Genomic DNA, 13481 nt, shown 5'->3' with positions numbered 1-13481 from the left:
TGCCACGTGTAGATCTGAGGACAGATGATGCAAGGCTTCCCCAAGTGCTTGACTTCACACCTGATCCCTGACAGCAGGCCCGAGAAACCAGAAATGGACCTCCTGAGCCAGAAAGCAGCAGTGCCTTGAATCTCAGGCAGCACAGGGGTGGGAGGTTTGGCTGCCATCCCTCCGGAGAACTTTACAGTTTCTGAACAAAAGTCTCCATCGAGGATCCTGAAAGAGGTCCTCAGTCTGAGATTGGCTGGAGATGTGGGAGAATCTTCAGAAACCCGCTACACAGGCCAAGTTCTGCCAGAGTCAGAGGGCGGCAAGAACTGCTAGAGCTGCAGGACTTCCCACCCCGGCACTGACCACGACACCCAGGAAGGGATGAGCCTCAGTCCGTGTTCATCTAAGCTAGTGCTCAGCCACCAGGGAGGACTTCTTTTCATATCCTCAGCCCCTCAGCATCTCCGGAGGAAACTGCCAGTTTGCATGGGAGATCCAGCTGGAGACAGTAGCCAGTCAGATCGACATCCGAACCCAGCAGGATAAAGTCAGGATTCTGGCACTGCACTGTCCCCTCCCCGAGAGACGTTCTAGGAGCAGGGCTGAGTGTGAAACACAAGGTGAGGGGAATCTCAGACACCCAGGGACAATGCTGACACCACAGTGAGACCACAGCACCTCCACTTCTCCACCTGCTAATCAGATGCACAGGGACAGTCCCAGGCCTGGCACCTGCAGGTGGCAGGGCCACCCCTGTTTGGCAGTCAGGGACACATGAGCCTGACTGAAATCCTTTTCCCGCCCCGTGGTTGGTTTTCTGGCCGTAACAGAAAGAAAGCAGCTGGCAGCCATGGCAATGCCACGTGAAGCTTATCGGAAGAGCTTCTCCAGAAGGTTCAGGGAGACTCCCTTCACCCTCACCAGGAGGAGACTTGGGGGCTCTCCTCCCAAGTCATGTGACTCTCACCATGGTTCTCACAGCCTAGGGTTGATTCCTTTATTTAAAGCTCTAATCACTGAGGCTCTGGCAATGTGATGACCCCAGGAGCACCAAGGGCCTCACGCCACAGTAAACTCCAGCCCCTGGCTAAAGAACAAGGGACTACCTCTTTCCAATCCAACTGTAAGTCGCTTGTCCCTGCACACCGGAGAAGCCACGCGTACACCCAGAAGATGCAGCACAGCCTTATGGGCTCATGAGTTCCTTACTAGGTGGATTCTGAAGGTCTGAGTCACAGAGAGGGTTTTGTTTCTTTTCATGACAATATTTCTAAATAATGCACTAAGTACTCTGACCATTTGTTTCTTTCCGCTTCTTTTCCGTGCCATGTCTTCATACTGACTCCTCTCTACCCTACCTTTTGTAGCCATGGGATGTTCCTCTCTCAGAGCCCAGCAAGGATGCTGCCTCTTCCACTCCAGCATCACTGGGACATTCTGGGCTCTAAGAGTAGACTGGTGGACTTTCATTACAACGACAGCTTCTGCATTCTGCCCTATATAAGCCACTGCCTTCTCCTTTTCTCCATGGCAACCCCTCTGAAAGGCAGAGGCTTCATAGATTGGTCATCTCAGAGTCGGGTTCTTTACAGAAAGTGGCAGGACACAGGAGATGCCAACCTCACATAGAACAGTGATCCCTTTAGGACCGTCAGAAGACGTCACATCCAAGAAAATCCATGTTTCACAGCACAGGTCCTTAAAAAAAAAATGAAAATAAAATCCTCTACCACAACAGACCGCAGCAACCCAAGAAGCTGGATCACTGTTTATCTGTAGATGTGGATTAAGGATACGGCAAGCCCAGGGCATACGTGACACATTTCAAGCAGCAAAGAAGGCGCTTGCCTCATTAGAGGAGACGGTACTTCTTCTCGTTATACACAACACGCTGTGTTTGAGCTTAGGAGGGTGACGCAGATGGAGGTGGGCTTCCACAGGTCAGCGCTGCAAATGAAGGAAAGTCTGGACAGGCTCTGCGCCTGTTAGTTTTAGTCAACTTGACCTGAGCTAGAGCCGTCTGGAAAGAGAAAGCCTCAGGTGAGGCATTGCCTCCATCAGTCTGCCCTGGGGGCGAGTCTGTGGGGGCATTTTCTTGATTGACCGTTGATAGCAAGGGTCTAGCCCACAATGGACAGTACCATCCCTGGACAGGTGGTCCTGGGGTATATCAGAAACTGAGTAAGCCAGGAGGAACAAACTAGCCATCAGTGTTCCTCCATGTCCTTTGCTTCAGTTCCTGCCTCTAGGTTCCTACTTTAAGTTCCTGCCCTGACGTCCCTCTGTGATGGACTATACACAGTAAGAAGAAATATATCCTTTTCCCCCCCAAGTTGCTTTTGGTCATGGTGTTTTATCATAGCAACAGAAAGAAGTCTAAGGCAGGCACCTGCAGCTAGGTCTACAGTGTGGTCAGCCACAGTAAAGCTGTGGAAGCCTTAGGGGTTCGGGGGAGCTAGTTCCCTGGGAAAGCTGTGCCTATCTATACTCTTCTGATTAAGTACCTAGCACACACATCAGCAAATGCAAAAATCAAACAAGTGCCAATTCATCAACCCTGATCTCCTGTGAGAGACACAGACAACCCACCTTGGCCCAGAAAATCTCGCACTGAGTTCTGGGAACAGTCTCCTCATCCTCAGGCCCTGAAGCTCTGATGCATTGAGCAGGGCAAGGCCAGAGGTTAGAGTCCTCATCAGCACACCGATTCTACATGCAAAGACCCATGACAACACAAAACACTCCTCACCCCTGTGACAGCTCAGATTAGAGTCTCAAAATAGAAGGAACATCATGGCTATCTTGGTTGAGTCCCTCTACTTCGTATGGTCTTTGCCCACCCCATGCTAGTCCTAGGTCAAAAGCCTTCTCCTGCCACTCAACTGCTCTACCTTAAACACCAACCTGCCAGGCCATGCCATGTGGCCCCATCTGTACTAGATCTTCATCCTAGCTCCTGAGGTACCACTGTGTGACCTGAAGGGCATTTGTGAATGGGTCTAAAAAGGAACTGACCATGACCCCAAAGGGTTCTGCTCAACAAGAGCTTACTCAACCAACACAAATTCTACATAGAAGGACCAGTCTTGGCTTCCCAGGCTTCTCACTGGACATCGTTCTCCAAACGTGTTCTTGATCTTTACTATCAACCATTCCAGAATGGAAACAAAGCAGAAACATCGTAGTTAAATGCACTGTTGGATTTCAATTTCTACCCTTTCTAAGGTCCAAATGCTCCCAGGATGACTAAGAGCACATCTGTAGGGAAAGTATGTGTTAAGAGAGACACTGTGATGGACAAAAGCAATTAATTCCAGTGGTTGACTGATTATCAGGCCTGGCCTCCCACTGAAAGCACTCAAGGGCACCTAGTGTCACAGCGTGGAGCCCAGGCAGGTGGGCTGCAAAGCAGCCAGCACTGACTTACTCATGGCCTCTTAACAACTGCCTAGCACAATCAGCTGGTTTCTTCCCAGCCCTGATGGCCTAAGTAGTTGGCTTGGTGCAGAGAACACTGGAGGGGGCCATTTCACACAGCGGAGGTAGAAGGAGCCTGCTCCTCAAATCCTTGTGCAGGTGAACTATGCACTGAGGTGAGGAAAAGCACAGGCCTCCCCTGTAGCTCTGAGCTGAGATGTGTCTCCCTCGACCATCTATCCACACAGACATGGGTTCAGAGTTCCCAAGGTCCACAATGCAAATGGCTGTTCTCCTCAACTCGAAAGCCATCGTCATATGAACCTAAACCCCATCCGTGCCTCAGGTGGAGACGCAGAATGTGCACAGATACACTAGCCTCTCTGTGATGTGGACAGGAAGAGGGAGAGGGGGACGCTGGGAGGGTGTGTTTTACTCACAGCCCAGGGATAAAGGCACAGGGTTTGGATGGGGGCACACTGCAGCATCTCAGTACACAGCAGGCCTGTCTGGTTAGAGTAGCAACACCTACTGTTTCGTTTGCCTTCCTCTCCACCCTCCTCTTCGTTCTCAGGATCTATGTCTTCTGCTTGGGTGATCCAATCCAAGTAGCCCTTGAGATCCTCTTCCAGCTGCTGCTTCTCTCGAAGCTTCTGGAAATCTCCCCGCGCTTTAGCCTTCTCTCTTTCCTTGGAGAATTCTCTGAGAGACGCAGAGAGAACAGAGCACCGGTCAGAGCATCCCTGGGGACCTGCACCACGAGCCATCTGCCCTGCTGTGGCAGCGGTCTTACAGCAGGACACACTCACAAGAGCACAGCAGTGGAGCCACACACGTGCACAGGACAGAAGACAGTGTCCCCCTAAGCACAACGGTGGGCGCCAGAGTGGCGAAGACCACACCGACACACATGCACGGTTTATGAGGAAGTACATTCCCTTCAGGACGGCGCTATAAGGGAGCCCGGACTCAAGACATCCTGGGCCGTCATAGTGGCCCTTTTACTCTTTCCACCCACTTTGATACCTGGCCACCCACTTCATGAAGAAGGGTGCCACGTGATCCAGCTCAGGTCACAGACAGCACCCAGAGCAGTGGGCAGGGATCCAACGGAGCTATCTTACAAGCCAGGTCTCCCCTCCCGGGCAGTACTGGAGTACTGTACTCCTGTTTGTCTTAACCTTTGCCTCTGGCCATGATCTCTCCCAGACTGCCCCATAGGAGGTGGAGAGGTAGAGCAACCTGCTGCCCATGTACAGGAACACCTGCCCTGGACAGGTTTCGGCAGATGCACAAGGGTCCCCAAGTGTTTGCTGTTTTCTCCGCCTCCCGTGACTGCAATGCTATATAACCCTGTACCTATGCTCAAACACAAAATCCCACACCTGTGCAGGCAAGTTTTTATATACAAGGAATCATCTGTACTTCCAGCCGTTAGCAGGAGCCAAGATAGGTGACGTATAGGTCTGGGGCACACGTTAAAGCTGTTAGCAAGTGGGCGAGGTTATGGACAGAGAGGCTTCTGCACACAGACCGAGCACTTTGACCCAGCGACTGCCCTCTTCCACCCACCTGCTAGCCAGTTCCAAGTCGGCGCAGCTCCCTTTTATGACCTCACTAACTCTGGCAAAAGGGAGATGACCTGCTTTCATCAAGGCAGCTCCCTACTCTCTCCTCATGGCCCTCCCTCGACTCCAGGCCTTTGGGGAGCTGCATGGGCACCTAGGCAGCCAGCGAAACTGGAATCTTTGCTCAGGGGTTTCTCTCTGCTGTCAAGGAAGGCTCCCACTCACTGTCCGATTCTTCTCACCACTGAGACCCTAGGACTCAACCTTGGCCCTAGTGGGCTGTTCCATCTCCATTTTGTCCTCTGACGAGGCTGTGGGAGTTGTTCCAGGTGCAGTGCCCTGGACGTGGTGGGGGAGGGGTCGGAGGGTGTGCGAGACCTGTGCTTTGCCCTCCAGCCAAAGCACTCCTGGGGATAATGCCTTCCGGTCTCAAAGGGAACGTGGAGGAGGGCTGCCTCCTGCTGCTCACACAACAAGATGCAGAGAACAGATGAGGTTTCTAGTCCACCAGAGTGTCCCAAAGCATAAGCAATGCACAGCTCAGCTGCGGACATCCGCTAAGGTGTGCTCAACTCCAAGAGTCCCATTCCATCCAGAGCCACATCTTTGAAGAAGGCCCAAAAGACCTGTGTGAAATGTACCCACAGGAAGCAGCGTGAGGTAACTCTTTCTTAAAAACCCATGAAGATCAAATGGGCCTTCAATTCTATTATTTATGTTACCATTTTTATTACAGACATCTGTCATGTTATGGTCTTAGCACACTAAATGTAGATTATTACATACTAAGTTCTTATTCTGGATTCATACATGATCTGAGCTTTCCAAAAACAATGATAGAAGTCAGTAAAATGTTTCCCTGTGCAGCTAAGAATATGAGAAAGTGAAATTTCACTTTAACATCACATTGACTGGTTTACACTAGAACTATAAAAATCAATCTCATGCCGGACGGTGGTGGCGCCTTTAATCCCAGCACTCGGGAGGCAGAGCCAGGTGGATCTCTGTGAGTTCGAGGCCAGCCTGGCCTACAAAGCGAGATCTAGGACAGGCTCCAAAACACCACAGAGAAACCCTGTCTCGGGGGAAAAAAAAAATCCCTCCCATGTCTCTTGCCCATCTCGGTGGGATACAGTTAGGCAGGCATTGTAAACCACTTTGCCAATGCCTGCACCACTGTATTCACAGGAAAGGAACGCTTCTACCACCACAGCCTCCTGTCCCACAAGGCCTCACCTTCGGACCACTGCATCTGCTATCAGCCTCAGTGGACGACGAAAAAGATTACTCCATTTTTAATAGAATTTCATCCTCTTCTAAGGTGCTCATTACTATAAGGTTAAATAATAATCACTATGGCAAAAGCTTATTTGAATGAAGTTACTGGTAGAAATGATAAGATTTTTGCAAGTGACCAGAAAATCTGAAAACAATTACATTCTAGGAGCCTACTTGTCTGGGTCTGGAATTTTGCAGTGTGGGTGACCAAGAGAAAATGTAAGTGTCTGTACAAAAATACACACCTAATACATTGTCCTTTGCACATAAAAGAGAGAAAAATAGGGAAACAGACATGTTTCCATATGATGGATCTGAAAGAACAGAAGATAAGGTTGGAGACATCTGAGGAATGACTCCACAGGTCAAGTGCTTGCATGAGGACCTGAGTTTGGATGCCAGGCACCGGAGGGGGAAAGCAGGTGTGACTGCGTGCCTCTAACCCCAGTGCTGGAGTCACAGAGACAAACGGATCCTAGGCATTCACTAAGCAGCCAGTCTAGCCAAAATGCAAGCTCCGGGCCCAGCAAGAGACTCTGTCGCAGAAAATTAAGGTGGAGATTTACAGAGGGGGCAACTGACATTGACCTCTGGCCCTTGTGTGCACACACACACGGCACCTGCCTATGTAAAGAGGCACAGAAGCCCCTTCCCTGCCCCTTCTTCAACACACACTTAAAAAAAGAAGAAACGCCGGGCGGTGGTGGTGCACGCCTTTAATCCCAGCACTCAGGAGGCAAAGGATCTCTGTGAGTTTGAGGTTCGAGGCCAGCCTGGGTTACAAAGTGAGTTCCAGGAAAGGCACAAAGCTACACAGAGAAACCCTGTCTCAAAGAAAAAAGAAGAAGAAGAAGAAGAAGAAGAAGAAGAAGAAAAAGAAGAAGAAGAAGAAACAATGGACAGGGATGAGTGGGGCAAAAGTAACAAAGGATGGAGTGTTTCTCCTACATATATCGTTTTGTACAGTTTTGACTTTTGGAACTAAATGTTTTTTTACACTATAGAATTTTAAAAATCAAGTATAGAATGAAGCAAAAAAGCCCCCACATTAAAAGTAAATAAAAACAAGTCTGATTGTACTGTAAACGAATACCATAACCATCCTGAAAGAGGACAGAGGTAACAGACGGGACTCATAAACTGTCACTCCTGGACAGGACTGGAACAAAGGGAAGGAGTACAGAAATGCCTGGGTTTGCTTAGGTTTGTTTGCTGGGTTTTGAGAGTGTGTGTGTGTGTGTGTGTGTGTGTGTGTATGTGTGTGTGTGTGTGTGTGTGTGTGTGTGTGTGTGTGTGTGTGTGTGTGAGAGAGAGAGAGAGAGAGAGAGAGAGAGAGAGAGAGAGAGAGAGAGAGAGAGTATATGCGTGTGTTCATGTGTGAATGAGATGATTCTGAAACTACTTTAGAAATAGGGCAGGATCAGACATGAGCAGTGTTGATGGTGGGCGCTCTCACAGTGGAAAACAGCGAAGCTGGGGCTGGAGAAGACTAGAGAGAACCCTCTAGAGACCAGATGTTCTGGTCCGTGGAATCTGCAGGGGCTCCAAGGACTGAGGGGTTGGGACAAGTGAACTTGTGAGTGCTGAGATTTCAGGAGGGTGCCCTGTAATTGGAACTGGTACAGCTCTGAACTCAGGATTTCTTTCTCTTTTGGTTTTTTGAGACAGAGTTTCTCTGTGTAGCTTTGCGCCTTTACTGGAACTCGCTCTGTAGACCAGGCTGGCCTCTGCCTCCTGAATGCTGGGATTAAAGGCGTGCGCCACCACCGCCCGGCTGAACTCAGGATTTCTAAACAGTTTGCTCTATAGCCCACTGATGTCTGATTGTTTAAAAGATACTGATACCTAAGAACATGCCTCAGTGTGTGCATACATGTATAGAAATGTGTGTGTCCTAGCTCCATCTCTGTTGCAAGGGTCTAGAGACAGTCTTCCCAGTCGGTATGAGAACACTGGGGGACCACATCTACTTTCTAGAATATTCCTCATTCAAAGGGATAAAAAGACAAATGTGGCAACACATACCGGTAATTCCATCACTTGTATGGGTAAGCACTGAGACAGAAGACTGGATGTGTTAAAGGCCAGTCTGGGCTATATAGCAAGTTCCAGACCAGCTTAGGCTATAGCATGAAAGCCTGACCAAAAAGAAATCAAACCAACAAAGACTCTGCAATTGTTCTAATCAATTGCAGCTTTATGCTGCTGCCAATCCATTCCAGCTCATTAGTTAGACCTGTATGTTCCTCGTGGGAGTTGACCGTGTTGTCCATTTTTTCAGGTACTTCTTTTCAAGCCTCTCTCCCAAGACGTCCACTTCAAACAGGAATGCCAGAAGACAGAGTATAAACACACACACACACACACACACACTCCTTCTCAAGAAGCCAGAACACATCCCTATGGGACAGAAAGCCTATGACTGCTGGGATCATGTGTCCAAACCCAGACATGCCATCTGGAGCAGCTTCCACCGGCAGCCTGCCATTCCCTGTATGAACACGGGCCTCACGCGGTGGATTTTTCATGGCTGGCTGGTTTAAGGAGCCATCACTCAACAAAAAAATTCCCCTCACAGCTCAACAGAATGACTACTGTGAGTCTTGTACGGTCCAGTCTCTGTACAACTCATTGGCCACGGCAGCTGCTCCAGGAGTTGGTGAAGGGGTGCCTCTCTTTCCCCAGGAGACCACTGCGAACCTGGCTTCATTTCGGTGGCCTCTCATTCGGAATGCAAGCTGGCTCTCTACCCACCCCCCACCCCCCCGCCCCCCCGGAGTCTAGGCCAGCTCGCAGCTGCTCCTCCATCTTTATGTGCCTAGTTTATAGATGTGCCCCTTGTACTCTGATCACCTGACTCAATCCCTCAACCCCCTGAGCTGCTGTAAAATTCTGGGGGACCAGAGCAGACATCTTTGAATTCTGGTGCAAGCCTCACATTTCTGGGGAGTGATCCCTAGTTCCCACTTCTAAAGAGGATCTGTAAGCCTCTGAGTCATCAGAGCACGTTGTCATTAAGAACCAAGACCCAGATATGTTCCTGTCTCCCCGCCCCCCCCCCCCCAACTCCACAGACAGAGTCTTTCCACAGAGTCTCTACCATCTTCACTGATGCATGCTTACTGTGAGGGAGGGGTGGCTAGAACTGGCGTGGGTACTACATAGGAAGCTGCTCCAGGTGGCACGCTATGTGGGCATACTCTAACTGTACAGGCATTGAGACTCTGTGAGGCCAGGCACACACGCCCATCCAGCTGCTGAATGCCGTTCACCGTGGACATGGGAAGTAAGAGTAGGGAGCAGGTGCACGGAGGGATGAGGATTAAAACAGGTCAGGGGGACGGGAATAGAGCTCAAGCGTAGAGTATCGGCCTAGGGTACCCGGGTTCTAGGTTTGATCTCCAGCACAAAGGGAAAAGTTTGAGGCCGTCCAGAAAGACCCTCCAATTCTAAACTAAGGGGCTTAATTTGCTTCCTTTTTGTAGGGCAGAACATTGAGTCTTTCTGTGAGGCTCAGGCTGGCCTTTCACTTGTGAGTGCTGGGTTTACAGGAGAGCAACCCACCCCTGGTTCTGAATTGCCTCCTCGCAGGCAATCGGGACTGCAGAAGTCTGAAAGTCACTAACTCGGTTTTATAGGTATCACATGTGAAGCAGAAGACAAAGCAGGGAGAGCATGGTGGTGGTGAGGCCAGGGGCATTCTGTAAACACAGATGACGAGCTACAGCTTTGCACCAATAAAAACGTGACAGAGGGAGCAGTTTATAAGGCCTTGATTTTCTTACACTACAATTTGAAAAAGGGCCCATGTGACTTGTCACTGCCAACCCAGCCATCCCCACCCTGAGGTCACTGTCCCCTCTGCCTTGTTTATGCTAATCTGTTAGATCTGGCCCACCAGTGTGGTCATTTAGCCACTATGGACCTTGTGAGCCAGGGGAGGCCCTCCCACCTGCCAGGCAAATATTCCTTGCCTTCAGGAAGGAGTAGTGGAGTGGACTGGATGGAGAGAGTTCATACTCGTTCTCTGAGCGGCTGCCATGAGAAAGAGGAGGCAGACATGCTGGGGTCCTCAGGGGCCATGGAGTTTGAAAACCGCAGATTCTAGTACAATTCCTAAAAGCCTGGGTTCTCCAATGAAGCAATGGAAGCAGTGACTTCTCAGAAGGGATACAGACAGGATGAACTAATGCCCCACATGGGTCTGTAATCATAGTCTGCCTTCTCCAGGCCCACAGACACTCACCGCTCACCCTAGGTAGCACCCAAACATACTATACTACCTCGAACTGTAGTTTTATCTCCCTGGACTCATCTATGGCCAGTGAGGGAAAGCAGGAAGGCCACCTGCTGGGAACTGGTCTCCTCTGCCATTTTGCTCCTTTCCCAGGGCAGCAGTCTTGTGTCCTCCTAGACCCGGCAGACAGGCTGTCTTAGAGCATCAACACTGGGGAACATGAAGGGCTGGGTGAGTTTAGAAGAAATGTCTGTCTGTCTGTCTGTCTGTCGTCAGGCAGTGGTATGCCACTCCCCCATACTCAAAAGGCCCCAAAGACACGCGCAACAGGACACAACAGCAACTTCAGCAAATCCGAGCCTGCATGGTTAGGGAAAATGGCCTGCGTTTCTGTAGGAGAGGCTAGTCTGTGCCTTGTACACCTGCCCCCCCCCCCCCCAACACACACACCAGATATAAACCTCACATTTGCTGGCATTCGTATTTAGAATCTTTAAAGTATCTTTATATTGACTGTCCCGTGTGCTCACACAGGCAGGACACAGGTGTTCCTGTTCATCTCTCAAAGGCCAACACTAAGGATCAACAAAGCCCTGTTGTCACATGACCAGTTCACAGTTGGACTAACAACAAGGCTTTGATCCAAGCCTCCTTTCCGTGGCCCGCTGACCTCACTTCCTGCTAACCCAGGGGAGGAGACACCAAGGACACTCAATGAACCAGGGGTTTTCTTGCAGAGCCCCAACTCAGGAATAAAATGATAACCCCTTCCAGCATATCTCCTTATGCTATCTATCTCCCATGCCTCCTTAGGAGGTGACACTTCAGAGAGACCCCAGCTTCCTACCCAGGAACCTGAAAGGAGTCTCGGGCAGAGAGTTCCCCCAAGCCCTGACATCCTAGAATTTCCAGATCCTGACATGGTGAATTATGGAAATCCTAAGGAGAGAACAGGCAGCTTGCAGTGGGCCTCTGCAAACACAGGGGCAGATTAGACGTGACTGCCCCAAATGCAAAAGGCTGACCTGCCATTTGCTGTGAGAAGTTTCATTTCTCAAATGCCCTCTAAAATAAATAGGCCACTGGGAATCGTCTCAATTTAGACATGGGGTTTGTTCTTGCTGGTTTTTGTTTTGTTTTGTTTTTAACCAGACTTGCATTAATGAAAGGCAAGCAATGAAACCTCTACTTCCTGGAAACGGTCTTCAGTCATCATAAAATCATCCCCCACCCTGACCCCTGTCCCCTCAAGCCTCAGTGCTCCTCACTGAGTGCTCTTCACTGACTTCGGGTCCCTCAGCAGCTTTTTGAGACCATGCCCTGTGCTGGGACAGATGTGAGGCCATTTCCCCGGCATCCCGTGAATCCCCTGGATTAGAGTCCTGCATCTGTGAAATTTATTCCACAGTCATGCATTGGTTATTTAACAGTTTTCCCCACACATCAGCCTGCAAGTGCTGTGAAAGAGGGGCTGGCTCTTATCGCAAACCCTGACCTGTCAATAAGAATCAGTAAGTGGGTGTTTCTATACATAAAGATGTTGTCTTGATGACACTGATGTCACAGATGTGGATGCTGGACTCTGTGCTGGAGGATCTGGGCACGAGTGCCCAAGTAAGTTTCCACCACTTGAAACTACACCCCACAGCATCATGAAAAAATTTTAAGCAAGAATCCTATTTAAGTCTAAAACATATAGACATTGTAGCAAAGCATCTCGGACATCTTAGCATTAAACATCAGCTGCATTTATTACATTTCCTTGTTTAAGGATGAAGAACTTCTCTCTCTTCAAAGGGTTAGTCTCCATAGCTATCAAAGACCCTGGGAAAATTGTTCTCTCTAGAGAGCTGATGGGAATCTCTGCAGGATGCATGCTGAAAGCTACAGACGTCTTTCAGCTTTTTAAAGGCATGTTTTAAGAAGTATGTTTAAAACACTCCATAACACAAGCTCCCTTTTGGACATGGCTTTCTCTGAATGAACACCATCATGTGACCAGATGAACCAAACGAGTATTACCACATATTTTGACAGCTGTTAAGTATCTCTACTTAAGAAATAATTTAAAAACTATACCTCACTAAACTAAAAATCAGATAATTTTGTTCTTTTTTTTTTTTTAAATGAAAACTATGGTAAATGTGTACCTGAAGAGAGTTGGAAGGGCAGCAGGGACCAAAGGTGCCGGTGGTCTCAGGACAGATCTTTCTTATGGACCAAACAGGATATTGCATGAAAGGTCCAATCAGACTACCTGCCAGAGACTGAAGGCCAGATAAGCAACATGTGGGGAGGGGGCTCCCATTATTGATGGACAGCAAAGACCCAAGGAGGCTAGAATAGGGTCAACCAATCAGGATGCCTCCAAAGAAATACCTAGGAACTCAGCTTAAACCCTGTCCTCTGTGTAAAAGGCAAACCACCTGGGGAGCTACACTGAGGGAACCAGGCACCCCTTTCAGGAGGAGCCCCCCAACAAAAAGCATCGTGGTAAGAAAATACAGGCAAGAGCACTGTATTGCAGAGGGCAGGAACTCCAAAATGTACTCGCCAGCTAACAGCCCTAAAAAGACCACTGGAGCCACAAAGAGACCTATTCACAAGCAGATCTATGAGGCACATGGGAACCAAGTTCTTGGAAGATATTCTGCTGTTCAAACCTGCTTTGGGTAATTAGACTTGGGAAGAGAAACATCCAGACAGAGTACGAAGAACGAAACCACTCAGGAGGGACCAGCTGAACCTCGGGTGGGCAGCCTCACACACAGACACAAAGGAGCTCCTGGCCAATGGGAAAGCAGCTTGGGCTCTGGAGACTCCAAGGTCTCTGTTTAAGTATGACTCTTCAGCTGTACCACCTTGAGGAGACGGAGGGACTTCCCTGAGTCTAGATTCACGGATATGAATCTTATGAGCCATATTCATCTATAAAACAGAGGCAGAGACTTCTTCCTGTCCCAAAGCAGCACAGAGGCTCCAATGGAACA

At 49.3% G+C, this 13481-nt stretch overlaps 1 protein-coding gene across 12 annotated transcripts in view; it reads right to left on the bottom strand.

Moving 5' to 3' along the window:
- The window catches only part of Cacna1d (calcium voltage-gated channel subunit alpha1 D), a 301997-nt gene that overhangs the window by 101122 nt on the left and 187394 nt on the right, over positions 1-13481 (bottom strand). For all 12 annotated transcript variants that reach the window (XM_052733756.1, XM_052733760.1, XM_052733764.1 and 9 more), the window contains exon 9: positions 3941-4110. In XM_052733756.1, the coding sequence (XP_052589716.1) occupies positions 3941-4110 (170 nt within the window). The remainder of the gene's footprint in view (positions 1-3940; positions 4111-13481) is intronic.

This window comes from Peromyscus californicus, unplaced genomic scaffold, assembly GCF_007827085.1.
Source record: "Peromyscus californicus insignis strain IS unplaced genomic scaffold, ASM782708v3 Scaffold_12__1_contigs__length_115047231, whole genome shotgun sequence".
Classification (NCBI taxonomy): Eukaryota; Metazoa; Chordata; class Mammalia; order Rodentia; family Cricetidae; genus Peromyscus; species Peromyscus californicus.
The sequence above is the reverse complement of the archived record's forward strand: the minus strand, read 5'-3'. Positions and strand labels throughout refer to the sequence as shown.